Genomic DNA, 12481 nt, shown 5'->3' on the forward strand with positions numbered 1-12481 from the left:
GTGTGTAAAAAAAAAAAATATATATATATATATATATATATATAGAGAGAGAGAGAGAGAGAGAGAGATAATTATATTATTAATGTTTATATAATGCTACCCTACAGAAATAACTATTTATTTTTATAGTACTATTTTCTCTACCTACACAAATATAACTGCATCCCTATATCTGTGTACCATAGATTACCTTTTGAAATCAATACTCAATAACATCCTTTTTAACTCTGGCATAATATTTCACTGTAAAGATATTCTCATCAATTTAAATAGAGTAATATTTATAATACCACAAAATACAAAAATAGGAAAATATATTAAGCTAAATAACTCCTTTTCCACTAGATTTCACAAATTTTTTTTTTACATATTTATTTTTTAGTTGTAGTTGGACATAATACCCTTATTTTATTTACTTATTTTTATGTGGTGCTAAGGGGCCTTGCAGGTGCTAGGCAAGCGCTCTACCGCTGAGCCACAACCCCAACACCTAGATTTCACAATTTTGTTTCCAGATATAATTGCATGAAATAATCATAAAGAAAACCATTACAGGGCTAGGGTTATGGCTCAGTGGGAGAATACTTGCCTGGCAAGTGTGAGGCCCTGGGTTCAATCCTCAGTACCGCAAATAAATTAATTAATTAATAAAATATCCATTGATAACTAAAAAATATTTAAACAAAAAAAAAAAAACCACTATGATCTGAAAGATTCAATCACTTCCTAAAATTATCTGAACCTCAAAGAGATTTCCAAAACACATGAATAACAGTCAAAAAATTATTCTTAAAAAACAGACAATGCTTCAAGGTTCCTCTATGTGCAGCATGAATCATAACTTCACTCCTTTTCATAAGGATCATGAGTTCAAAGCCAGCCTCAGCAAGAGCGAGGCGCTAAGCAACTCAGTGAGACCGTCTCTAATAAAACACAAAATAGGACTGGGGATGTGGCTCAGTGGTTGAGTGAGTTCAATCCTCAGTAACCCACAAAAAATAAAATAAAATAACATTATTTCACATGGACAAACCACATTTTATTTATCCATTCCCCAAATCATAGACATTTGGATCATTTCCTTTTTTGGGCTCTTCTGAATAATGTGCTATGAACTTATGTACAGTTTTTAAATAAGTAAAGCTTTCACTTCTCTTGTGCATAACCCCGGCAGTGGAACTGCTGGGTCATATGGCAACTCTTTAACTTTTTGAGAAACTGTCAAACTATTATCCAATATAGTTCAAAGAATTCTACCTTTCCCAATAGCAATATATGAGGATTTCAATATACCCACACCTTCACCAACACTCAATTACATTATGCTAAATTCTGTTAATTATTAAATATTATTCTAAGTCATTATATCTTTTTTGACTATAGCCACTCCAGTAGATGTGAAGTAGTGGGAGGTTTTTTAATATTTATATTTTAGTTTTAGGTGGACACAATATATTTATTTTACATTTATGTGGTTCTGAGGATCGAACCCAGTGTCTCATGCATGCTAGGTGAACACTCTACCACTGAGCCACAACCCCAGGCCCAGTAGTGTGGTTTTGATTTGACTAATTATTGAGCATCTTCTCACCAGCTGGCCATTTCTGTATCTTCTCTGGCAAAACCCCTATTCAGATCATTTGCCATTTCCTTTTTTTTTTTTTTGATACTGGGACTGAACCCAGGGGTGCTTAGCTACTGAGCCACATCCCCAGCCCTTTTCATTTTTTATTTTGAGACAGGGTTTCACTAAGTTGCTAGGGTACTGCTAATTTGTGATCCTTATGTCTCAGCCTCCTCAGTAGCTTGGCAAGCTCCACAATGACCAGCACCAATTTTTAATTGAGTTGTCTTTTTTTTTTTGGTGCTGGAGATTACATCTAGGGTACATGCTAGGAAAGTCTCTACCACTGATCTACACTCTCAACCCAAAGTTGTCTTTCATGTTAAGTTTTAAGAATTCTTTAAGTGGGTTTCTAAGATTCCCTATTCCATTCTCTGTTTGACTATATTCTGTTCAACATCTAGCTGGGTTCAGTAGAAACAAAACTTAAAATCAGTAGAAATCACAGTTTGCACTGACATAGCAGATCAATGAGTAACACTGAGAAGTTCTCAGAAACTTACGTAAGATTGAATTTGAAATTGAACTGCCAAGTATTAATTCCAGAAGGATATTCTCCCTTCTCATTTGTGAATGTAAGGCCCAGCTGGATAATTTTTAAAAGGTCAACATTGCACCGCAGAAGCTGATACTGGTAATCTATGGAACTACGAAATTCACCAATTGGTCGGACCACAACACCGGGAAATTCTGTGTCCTAAAAAAGGAAAAAGTCTCTCATTAGGTTTCACAAATTGATAATTCAGAAATACAAATTTACATCAATAAAATTTTGCTTCAATATATAAAAGTTATGAGATAAACCCCACACTTGAGCACAAAAAAATCTATTTTAAAATAGTGATCTTTTTATACCTACTGAAGAAGCACTAGAATCATAAAGCTTTGCACAACTATTTAAAAATCCTGGGCTGGGGATGTGGCTCAAGCGGTAGCGCGCTCGCCTGGCATGCGTGCGGCCCAGGTCCGATCCTCAGCACCACATACAAACAAAGATGTTGTGTCTGCCGAAAAACTAAAAAATAAATATTAAAAAAAAATTCTCTCTCTCTCTCTCTCTCTCTCTCTCTCTCTCTGCCCCCCCCAACCCCCTTTTTTAAAAAATAAATAAATAAAAAATAAAAAACATAAAAATCCTAAGTAGCTGGATGCAGTAGTCCATGCCTGAATCCCAGTTACTCCAGAGGCTGAGGCATAAGGATTACAAATCAAGGTCAGCCTTAGCAACTTAGTGACACTCTATCTCAAAATAAAAAACAAAAGGGCTAGAGATATAGCTCACTTGTAGAGCACCCCTGGGTTCAATTCCCAGTAGTACAAAATAAATAAATAAATAGATAGATAGATAGATAACCAACCAACCAAGGCAGGATGTAAGTAGAAGTAGTTGTTGGATAACTACAGAGAGTTAATTAAGAACATTCTTTAAAAAAAAAAAAAATTCTAGATTGATAGTTAACACATGAATTAAAATAAAAATACAGGGAAGTGACATAGCCTCTCAGAAAAAAATAATAACACCACATTTATCTTGAATAAAAAGAATGAACAGAAATCACAGAGTTCTGAATACTAGGCTAAAGACTTAACCATATTACCTTTAAAACAGGAGTCACAAACTCCAGGTAACTTACATAAAAGAATAAACCAAGCTAGCTATGAAAATAGAAAGGACTCGGCCAACTGCGGTGGCGCACACCTGTAGTCCCAGCAGCTTGGGAGACCGAAGCAGGAGGATCCCCAAGTTCAAAGCCAGCCTCAGCAAAAGCAAAGCTCTAAGCAACTCAGTGAGACCCTGTCTCTAAATAAAATACAAAATAGGGCTGGGGATATGGCTCAATGGTCGAGTGCCCGAGTTCAAACCTTAGTACCAAAAAAAAAGAAAGAAAGAAACAGCAACACACCAGGGGCCCTGGAGTAAAATAGAGAGCACATGCCTCTCTACAAGAGGAATTGCCAAGATACACTGTCCTCTCCAGCCACTGGATGTTAGTTAGGCAGGAATGTGTACCATCTATTTCCAAATCTTCTTTTTTTTTTTTTCCAGAGATGCCAGAAATCTGGAATTTAAGTGAGGGCTCATGATTTTTAAATTCTAGAAACAAACCTTCAAAGACACTATAGTCAAATTCACCATATCACTGGAACAGATGCACCCTATGGGCTGATACAACTTCTGCTTTAACTTTTCAAACAGTTATATTACAGAGTACACCTTCCTCAAAGACCCACTGGTCACTCTCATGTTTCATAAAAACAATACTAAACTCTATGAAGTTTAACTTACCAAGGCTTTACAGAAATATAATAATTTCTTCTCAAAATCTCACGTTAAACATTCTTGAGTCCACACAAGAAAGTGAATCAAATAGAATAGTGCTCCTTACCATTGCAATGTAACTGTAACTGAGCACAATTTCTCGGATCTTCCTCATCTCTTCTTCTAAATTGTTGGCCCAGACTTCGCAGATAACCTGGCTATTCTCCACAAGTGCTGCAGGCATCCTGAAGAAACCTGAGAAGTCACTTTTAGCTAACTATGTGAGAAAGTAATCCAATGTTTGATCTGATCTAGATTTAAAAACATATTTTGAAATCAAGTAAGTTAGTACAGTAGTATGTCAACAAAAACACCAAAACAACATTTTGCCATAACTTCATTAGTTTAAGCTAAAAGGATAAAATAAGCATATTTATTTTCCATTTTATATGACAGGAAAGCTTGCCTTTGTCAAGACAGACAAACATGAACACAGGCACACACAAAATTTCTTTAACCTGAAGAAACTAAAGTTATTAAAGGACATATGCCCAAATTGTCCTTTAGCACAAAATTGAAAACACTACCTTAAACCAGTTTTTCAGCACTCTGCAGACTACTAAAGATAAACTATTCCCTTGGTCCACAAATATGCCCTTTTCCATGACTTTGACATCACTTTGCACAAAGAGCAAATTGTGGAAATATTTCTTAAGGAATCACTTTAGCCCTTTAAATGTACTTATAAACTCTGAAAGCCTAAAATAACAAAGGGAGACCTAAACTCTCTCACTCAAGTGTCCACACTCCTGTCTTTACACTCCTGATGAATAAGAAGGACATGGGACTCCTCCTTTCATTCTCCAAAAAAGGAAATTATTTTTCCCCACAATCCAAGTCAAATACGACTGGAGACAATGAAATCTTTAAATTTATGCAACTACATTATGAAAGGTAGGCTGTAAACAGTAAAAATCAATTTGAAACCTTAAAAAACCACAATGAAAATCAAAATTTAAGTTACTAATGTCTAGTTTTAAATACATAATATTGTTAAAAAAAAAAATAAATAGCAATTCAACAGTAAGAAGAGAGGATGGCAGGTATACATAAATTATGGTATGCCTCCAGGATGAAACTAGGGAAGAGAAACATTCTAAAGACAAAATTAAATATCATGTAGCCTCAGGGTAATGCTATTATTACAACAAATGCCACATGAGAGGGTTCAGTGATAGAGCTCATGTTTAACATGTTCAAGGTCCTGGATCAATCCCAGCACCACAAAAAAACTCAAAAAGCATACTATGGCCAGGTACAGTGGACCACACCTGTAACCCCAGCTACTCAGAAGGCTGAGGCCAGAGGATCACTAGTTTGAGATTAACAGACAGGAAACATACAGACATGAATACCAGGAACATGGGGTTAAAGGAATAATTCTGTAAAATGACCCCTATGTGCTTTCTTTTCCAAAAAGCAATTTATCCATAGACCCATCTGGCTAAACTGGACAGAATATATCACATTCCTCAGCAAACTACCTGTTATCTACAGGAGAAATGAAGGCCCAAAATAATGTCAATAAGAAGAACTCAAATTACTTTGAAGATGGGGGAGGGACTTTTGTGACCCTTTCACAGACAAGACTCCAGAATTCAGGAAAATAAGGATAATACTCCCTAACCATAAAATCTGTAAGAACAGGTTCCGATTAGAACTGGTCAGCATGGGTCAAAGTGACCTACAGTGGTCATGGCAGTAGAAACTTAAAAGTATGATGTCATTTCGCTGTCAGTCAAAAGAGAGTCCTAGGCAGGACTCTCTGGAAACTTCTCTGAGATCTCAATAAATGTGGAAAGCTGTTGTCTGAAAGGAAGCACTCTCTCCCTTGAGAGTATCCCCATTCTCTTTTTCTATCCCTACAATAAATTTATGCCTGTTACTCTGACCCGTCTGAAATCTTTCTGACTTGATCACAAGAACCAGGATTTGAAAGAAGGCCTTCTTGCTGCCTCAGTATCCCAGAAGGCCCCAGTCCTATAACAACATTCTGAGCAACATTCAAGGTCTCATCTTAAGGAAGAAAAAAAAAAAAAGACCAAGTAAGAAGCTTATTCTAAGGGCCTTTGCTTTTTTTTAATACATATATTTTATTAGTTGTTGATAGACCTTTATTTTATTCATTTATTTATTTATTTATTTATATGAGTGCTGAAAATCAAACCCATTGCCTCACACATGCCAGTCAAGTGCTCTACCGCTGAGCCTGAGCCTGAGCCCCAGCCCCTTTACTTTTAAGGCAAGCCCATCACATGAATCCAAGAACACAATATAATAATGGGTTCTAGTGTATATATTCAGGGCAATTTCCTAGAAACAGCAAAATGAATGTGAATGGTTTCCAAAGGACAGAGCAAGAAAAATCTTTGCTCTCTTCTATAAGATTGACAGATGGAACTATGAGAATCTGGAACAAAACAAAATGGCACTGTCAAACATCAAGAAACCAATCTACTGCTTTGTCAACCATCCTTTAAGAACATTTATTCAAGGTGTCCTACACTTATACACGTTTTTCCAAAATTACACTTATTAAATGTAAGTAGACTATATGATATCTCCCCAACAAATATAGAGAGAAACTTCTTAGATGAGAATCCATTTATTCTTGTTTTTGTTTTATTAAAAGCTAATAAATTGGGGCTGGGGATGTGGCTCAAGCAGTAGCGCGCTCGCCTGGCATGTGTGCGGCCAGGGTTCGATCCTCAGCACCACATACAAACAAATGTTGTGTCCGCCAAAATAAATAAATAAATAAATAAATAAAATTCTCTCTCTCTCTCTCTCTCTCTCTCTAAAAAAAAAAAAAGCTAATAAATTAACTGATAAAGACAAAAAGAAAGAAGTTAAACTGAATGTGGAGGAATTCCACTATCTGACCATAATTAAGAACATGCTCAGAATTTTAGATTTCTAACCATGCTTATGATTTTCCCCTGCAAAAGGAGTTAAAACCATTTTCCATCTCCATTTAATGTTCAATCAGTACCACTTCCTATTTCCCTCACTGAAAAGTATACTTCCTTTCTGGTGTCATTTCAAAGACAACTTATTTAGGGGAAGTGAGTATCAGTATAGGGTTTGTTTAGTTTTTGTTTTTTTTCCAGTCTGGAGTTTTTGAGAGATGTTTCCACCCAAGCAAAAAGCAAAAGCAACAAAAGAGAAAGAGGCCAAAAAATTTTAAAAAACAGAAAAAGAAAAAAATTTGGCCTTCATTTTACCAATTTGTTATTAAAATGCTATGCTAACCACTGTAAAAAAAAAATGCCATTGTTATACATATCTGACAAATGGGGACTACACAAGAGAACACTGGCAAAAAGAAGACAAGAGGATCAAAAGGATCACAAATTTGAGACCAGCCTCAGCAACTTAGCAACCTAGGGAGACAGGAGACCCTATCTCAAAATAAAAAATAAGGACTGGGGATGTAGCTCAATGGTAAAATGCCCCTGGGAAATCCCCAATACCCTCCCCGCAAATCGAATCTATAAGACACTCTTGCATCAAATCTTTAGCTAGAAAATCTGTGGGGAAATAAATGATAGCTTGCAAGTCCCTAATGTACCACTAAAAAACAAGACAAGTCACTCAATGGACATTTAACTTAGCAAGTCAAATTACTGAATGTAATGTAATGTAAAAAGGTGAGAGAAAGAGCAACTGAATACCAGCAACTGGCCTGCCACTCAGTGAACAACTGCTCCAAAATGAGTCTGAGATAGGAACCACAAACATGCTGTTTTGGGGGGGTTATCTTCCTTCTTTTAAGCATCTCAATGCCAGCATTTCACAGGCAGAATGACTCCATGCCTTTCAAATATTTGCAGAGCACAACCCCTTAAAGATAACCTAAATACTTTTCTGGGTTACAACCAAAGAAACAGTAACAAGTTTCAAAACAGAAGAAAAAAATCTGACAGCGCTGGATGTACTCAGAAATAAAATGATAATTACAAACTTTGCACTTTCCTAAGGAATTTTTAAAGAAAATGATTTTGATCACTAAGCAATGTTTACTTTACAAGCTGACATCAAAACCTGACTCCCACGTGAGCTACATATGAAACTTAAAAAAAAAAAAAATATGTTCATAAACAGATACAAACATGCACACACAAAATCAATCACCAAGATCCCTGCCTTGTGCTGAACCGCACAGTCATCTGTTCAGGTCGCTCCTGATGAACTGTAATGTAAACTCCTAAACACGAGTTTCTTGCTCATCCAGGAAACCTTTGAAGAGCAACTAATGATAAAGGCAGCGACCAGTTTCCCCTGCAAGCAGTCCAGAGTACGAGGCTTGCTTGGGAAAAGGACATTTATACTCTCTTTGTTTTTTTCTGGGTTTTAGCCTATGTGCAAGGAAAAAAAATAAACATCACTTCGCTAGATTGAACCTCCCCAGAGAGCACTGAACAAAGGCTTTGCGGTGCGTAGACAGATGAAAAAGGAAGTGGTAGACGCACGGTACAAAAAGCGGCACCAAGGGCCGCCGCTGACCTCCGTCTCCTCAATGCATCTCCGAAGAAAACAGTGTCCGAAGACACAGCCCTGAAAACCGCAGTTCAGTTCTTAAAACGGCCGAGGGCTCCAAATCTGTGCACTGGCTCCTCCAAAATGGCTCTGATTCACAAAGTCAAAGAACAGCAAAGAAAAGTGAGGCCGCAAGAACTAAAGAGGAGGGGCAGCGAGTTAGAAGGGGGAGGCCCGCAAAGTTCCAAACTCGGGTCAGCTCCCCTACTCCCGCCGTCATTCTCTTCCAGTTCAGGGTCACCCTTCCACTTCGAACCATACTCTCCCACTCACCCCGCCCTGCCCACAGCGATTGTAGCACCTCATTCCTTTTTGTCTCCCTTGGTAAGGCAAAGATTTAAACATTACAGGCCTTAGGGCCAGACAAGCCCAAATTCAAAGCCTGACCATGTACTAAAGGTGTGGCCCGGAATAAACTACTTAACCTCTTACACCTCAGTTTTCCCATCTTGTACAATGGGTCTGAAAGCAGCACGCAGCTAGGAAGACTGCATTAGTGGCTACGTAGAATGAAGGATATAAGGGTACTCCGCAAAGTTCTGACATATATCACTAGAACACTACTGTTGTGCTGGCTATTACTACTACTATTCGACGGGCTTTTGCCCCTTCTTAGGAACCTTGCCCCACACACACGCCCCCACTCTCCTCCCACCCACAAGGCCCCTGACCTCCCACACTACTTCATCTTTACGGTCATCCGCCCAGTAAGGGGTTCCGACTTACCCTGACTGTCAGTGCCCGCTAAGCGCGGGCTGGCGGGCGGGCGGGCGGCAAACCCCAGCAGCAGTAGCGGCAGCCCCAGCGGCAGCAAGCCCTAACCCTGCGCTCTCCTCCCTCTGCCCCGGATCTGTTCCTAGAACCGAGCGGGCCAGTGAGATAGGCGCACTCGTTCCCAGAGCGGCCTTACGTACCGCCCAACCAACAACCTGGTTGTGTCACTCTATCCGCCCGATCCTCCCGACTCGCCTGCTCTCTTGCGTCACTCCAGGAGCGCGCGCGCTAGGGATCACGCCGGCTCCTCCCTTTTTGCGCGCCCCAGTGATTCCGTGCATGTTCTTTCAGCTCGTGAACTAGCGGGTAGAACTGCGCAGGCGCTGGAACAGCCGCGCGCCGTGAAAAAGGTGGGGTGGAAGACGCATGCGGAGGACGGCCGGCTCTAGTCCGCGCGATTAGCGGCCCAGGATCTTCAATTCCTACTCTATTTAGCTTGTCCCTCCGCGCGCCCAAGGAAGAGGCGTGGCCTACAACTAGTCCCCACGAGTGGGCGTGGCCTAGGGAGACCTAAGGCCTAGTGACGGGTGTGTCCCCTCTGACTACATCCCCCAGGTTACAACGCCCCCTCCTCCCTGCTTTAAAGTACCTTTAAAATCCTTGGCAGGAGGGGACTTAGGGAAGTTTTTTGCGGGTGTAGCCCGGTCGCGCCCTCTGTATTAACGCAGCCCCCAGGCCCCTCACAAAACCTCTACCACACGGATTCTTTCTGGCAAACGGTTGGGGGTGGGGCGGCACTCCCAAACCGAGTCTGGGCGACTGCCAAGGCCCACCTTCTGCGAGGAGGGTTCCCATAGCAACCGGCTCGCCCCGGCCCGCCGGAGCACAAAGACGACTACGCCTTCGGGAGCAGGCATCGCCCGGGTTTCCGAGGCGCCCCGAAGTGGGCGCGACGCTGAGCAGACGCACTGAGCTTGGTCGCTAGAGCTGCGGGGCCCAAGCGGACCTAGGAGGTCTCACCCTCGACCCTTTTTCAGTCCTGGCTGGAGAAAGGTCTTTTTGCCAGCCCTGCCCTTGGGAGCGTTTGGCCAGGCTGGGTCGCACCACTGCGTGGAGCTTGGTGGAAAAGAAGACAAAGCACCAACTCGGCGCACGCAGCTGTCTACTGCCGACCGCCCTCACAGTCTCTCTTGCAAGACCCCGCCCCTGTCCGCGAGAGGGGGCGGGGCGCCACACACACACACACACACACACACACACTGTCTAGTCTTAGTCCCAGGTGCCTCAAAAGGGACGTTGGTGTGCATGCAGCAACTGTACCCCTAGTGCCTGCCTCCCGCTCACTCCTGCACGTTGCACAGTTCTCCCTGGTTTGATTCTCCAAAATCCTAATTCTTTTGCCCATGCTGGATGCTAGCTTGGCCTTAAGCAGCAAATGGCTTCCCAAAAGCTATTCTCTGGGGAAATCCAGCCTCCTGGATAAAGAGCGTCACAAGCATCACAAGATCACATGTTCTTGCTTTTCGTTCTTTCTTAATTTTTGTTTGTTTTTTGTTTTGTCTTTTGCCGGAGATTGAACCCAGGGGTATTTTAACCACTGAGCCACATCCTCAGCCCCTTTCTATTTTTTATTTTGAGACAGGCTCCCTAAGTTGCTGGGGGCCCTTGCTAAATTGCTGAGGCTGGCTTTGAACTTGGGATCCTTCTGCTCAGCCTCCGAAGATATTAGGATTACAGGCATCTGCCACCACTCCAGGTGTCACATGCAATTTCTGAACTCAACTCCTTCCCTCCAAATGAGTGTCATGTCCCCTTAACTATAAAATAGGGACAAGAATGACTCTCTCCCAAAGTTGTGGTGAAGATTAATAAATGGAGGAGACACCCTGCACAAAGGAAGAAAAATAAATAATGGTATCTGGCCTGTCTCAGTTTGTTCTCTGAAACAAACAATGTTCATTAGCTCAGCTGCAAGGCACAGTCATTCTGTTGAGGCATGTTAGGGTGGAGAAGGCAAACAAGACAACTGCCCACTGTCAGTTCTATGGGTTTCTAATGTCCTTTTCACCCACTTGTAATTAGATTCGGTAAAGAGTAGCCCTATCAGGAGGGGCAGTCCTAGGCCTGATATGCACTCAAACAGTCAAAACAGGAAACACCATCTCCATCCCCTCCACCACCCCTCTCCTAGAACTGGGTGTTCCTTTTTCATTATAGGAGAAAAATATAAACCAAACCTAGATGGATTATATTTCAGGAGGCATTGTAGTATTACATTATAGACAATGGTTTTTATACTATACTCATGCTATGGCAAAATTAGAACATTTGTGGCTGAATAGCTAATAAAAATAAATAAATTTTTTAAATTATCCAAAAAAAAAAAGAACATTTGTGGAAATCAGTGATTCTTAATGGAAGAAAGGCCCCAAACCACTGAGAGAGTAGTTGGAAATGAATTAAGTAACTTCATACGTGGGGGGGAAAAAAGTATTGTTTTTGAACTACAAACTACATAGTAAGGTATGACAATAATAAATGCTGGAGAGGTTGTGGAAAAAAAGGAACACTTTTGGGCTAGGGTTGTGGCTCACAGAGAGCTTACCTAGCAGGCATGAGACACTGGGTTAGATCCTCAGCACCACATAAAAAAAATAAAATAAAGGTATTATGTCCACATATAACTAAAAAATAAATTTTTTTTAAAGGGAGCACTTTTACGCTGTTGGAAGGATTGTAAATTAGTACAACCACTATGGAAATAAGTATGGAAGTTCCTCAAAAGACTAGGCATGGAACCACCATATGACTCAGCTATAATACCTCTCTGTATTTCTCTGAAGAATTAAAGTCATACATGCATACCACATTCATAACGGCATAATTCACAATATGGAACCAGCCTAGGTGTCCATCAACAGATAGATAAAGAAATTGTAGTATACATATTGAGCCATAAATAAAAATGAAATTGGGCTGGGGTTGTAGCTCAGTGGTAGAGCTCTTGCCTAGCATGTATGAGGACCTGGGTTCAATTCTGAGTACCGCATGTAAATAAATAAAGTAAAGATCAAGTGACAACTAAAAAAAAAATTTTTTTTTAAAAGTGAAATTGCTGGATTCAGGCCTGGGGATGTGGCTCAAGCAGTAGCGCGCTCGCCTGGCATGTGTGTGGCCCGGGTTCAATCCTCAGCACCACATACAAACAAAGATGTTGTGTCCGCCGATAACTAAAAATAAATATTAAAAAAAAAAAATTCTCTCTCTCTCTCTCTCTCTCTCTC

The 12481-nt window shown here is 40.6% G+C and overlaps 1 protein-coding gene across 5 annotated transcripts in view; it reads right to left on the reverse strand.

Moving 5' to 3' along the window:
* Positions 1-9865, reverse strand: part of Cnot8 (CCR4-NOT transcription complex subunit 8) — a 17971-nt gene extending 8106 nt beyond the window's left edge. Inside the window, exons 1-4 of one of the 5 annotated variants that reach the window (XM_015492686.2) lie at positions 9210-9228; positions 8451-8573; positions 4012-4195; positions 2128-2321 (exon numbers count right to left, since the gene is read on the reverse strand). In XM_015492686.2, the coding sequence (XP_015348172.1) occupies positions 2128-2321; positions 4012-4128 (311 nt within the window). In that variant the 5' untranslated portion in view covers positions 4129-4195; positions 8451-8573; positions 9210-9228. Of the gene's footprint in view, positions 1-2127; positions 2322-4011; positions 4197-8450; positions 8574-9209; positions 9732-9846 lie in introns of those variants that run through there. The other 4 variants (XM_048782847.1, XM_048782849.1, XM_015492685.2 and 1 more) reach the window with 4 other exon arrangements.
* Positions 9866-12481: the final 2616 nt, after the last annotated feature.

This window comes from Marmota marmota, unplaced genomic scaffold (assembly GCF_001458135.2).
Source record: "Marmota marmota marmota unplaced genomic scaffold, marMar, whole genome shotgun sequence".
NCBI classification, from domain to species: domain Eukaryota; kingdom Metazoa; phylum Chordata; class Mammalia; order Rodentia; family Sciuridae; genus Marmota; species Marmota marmota.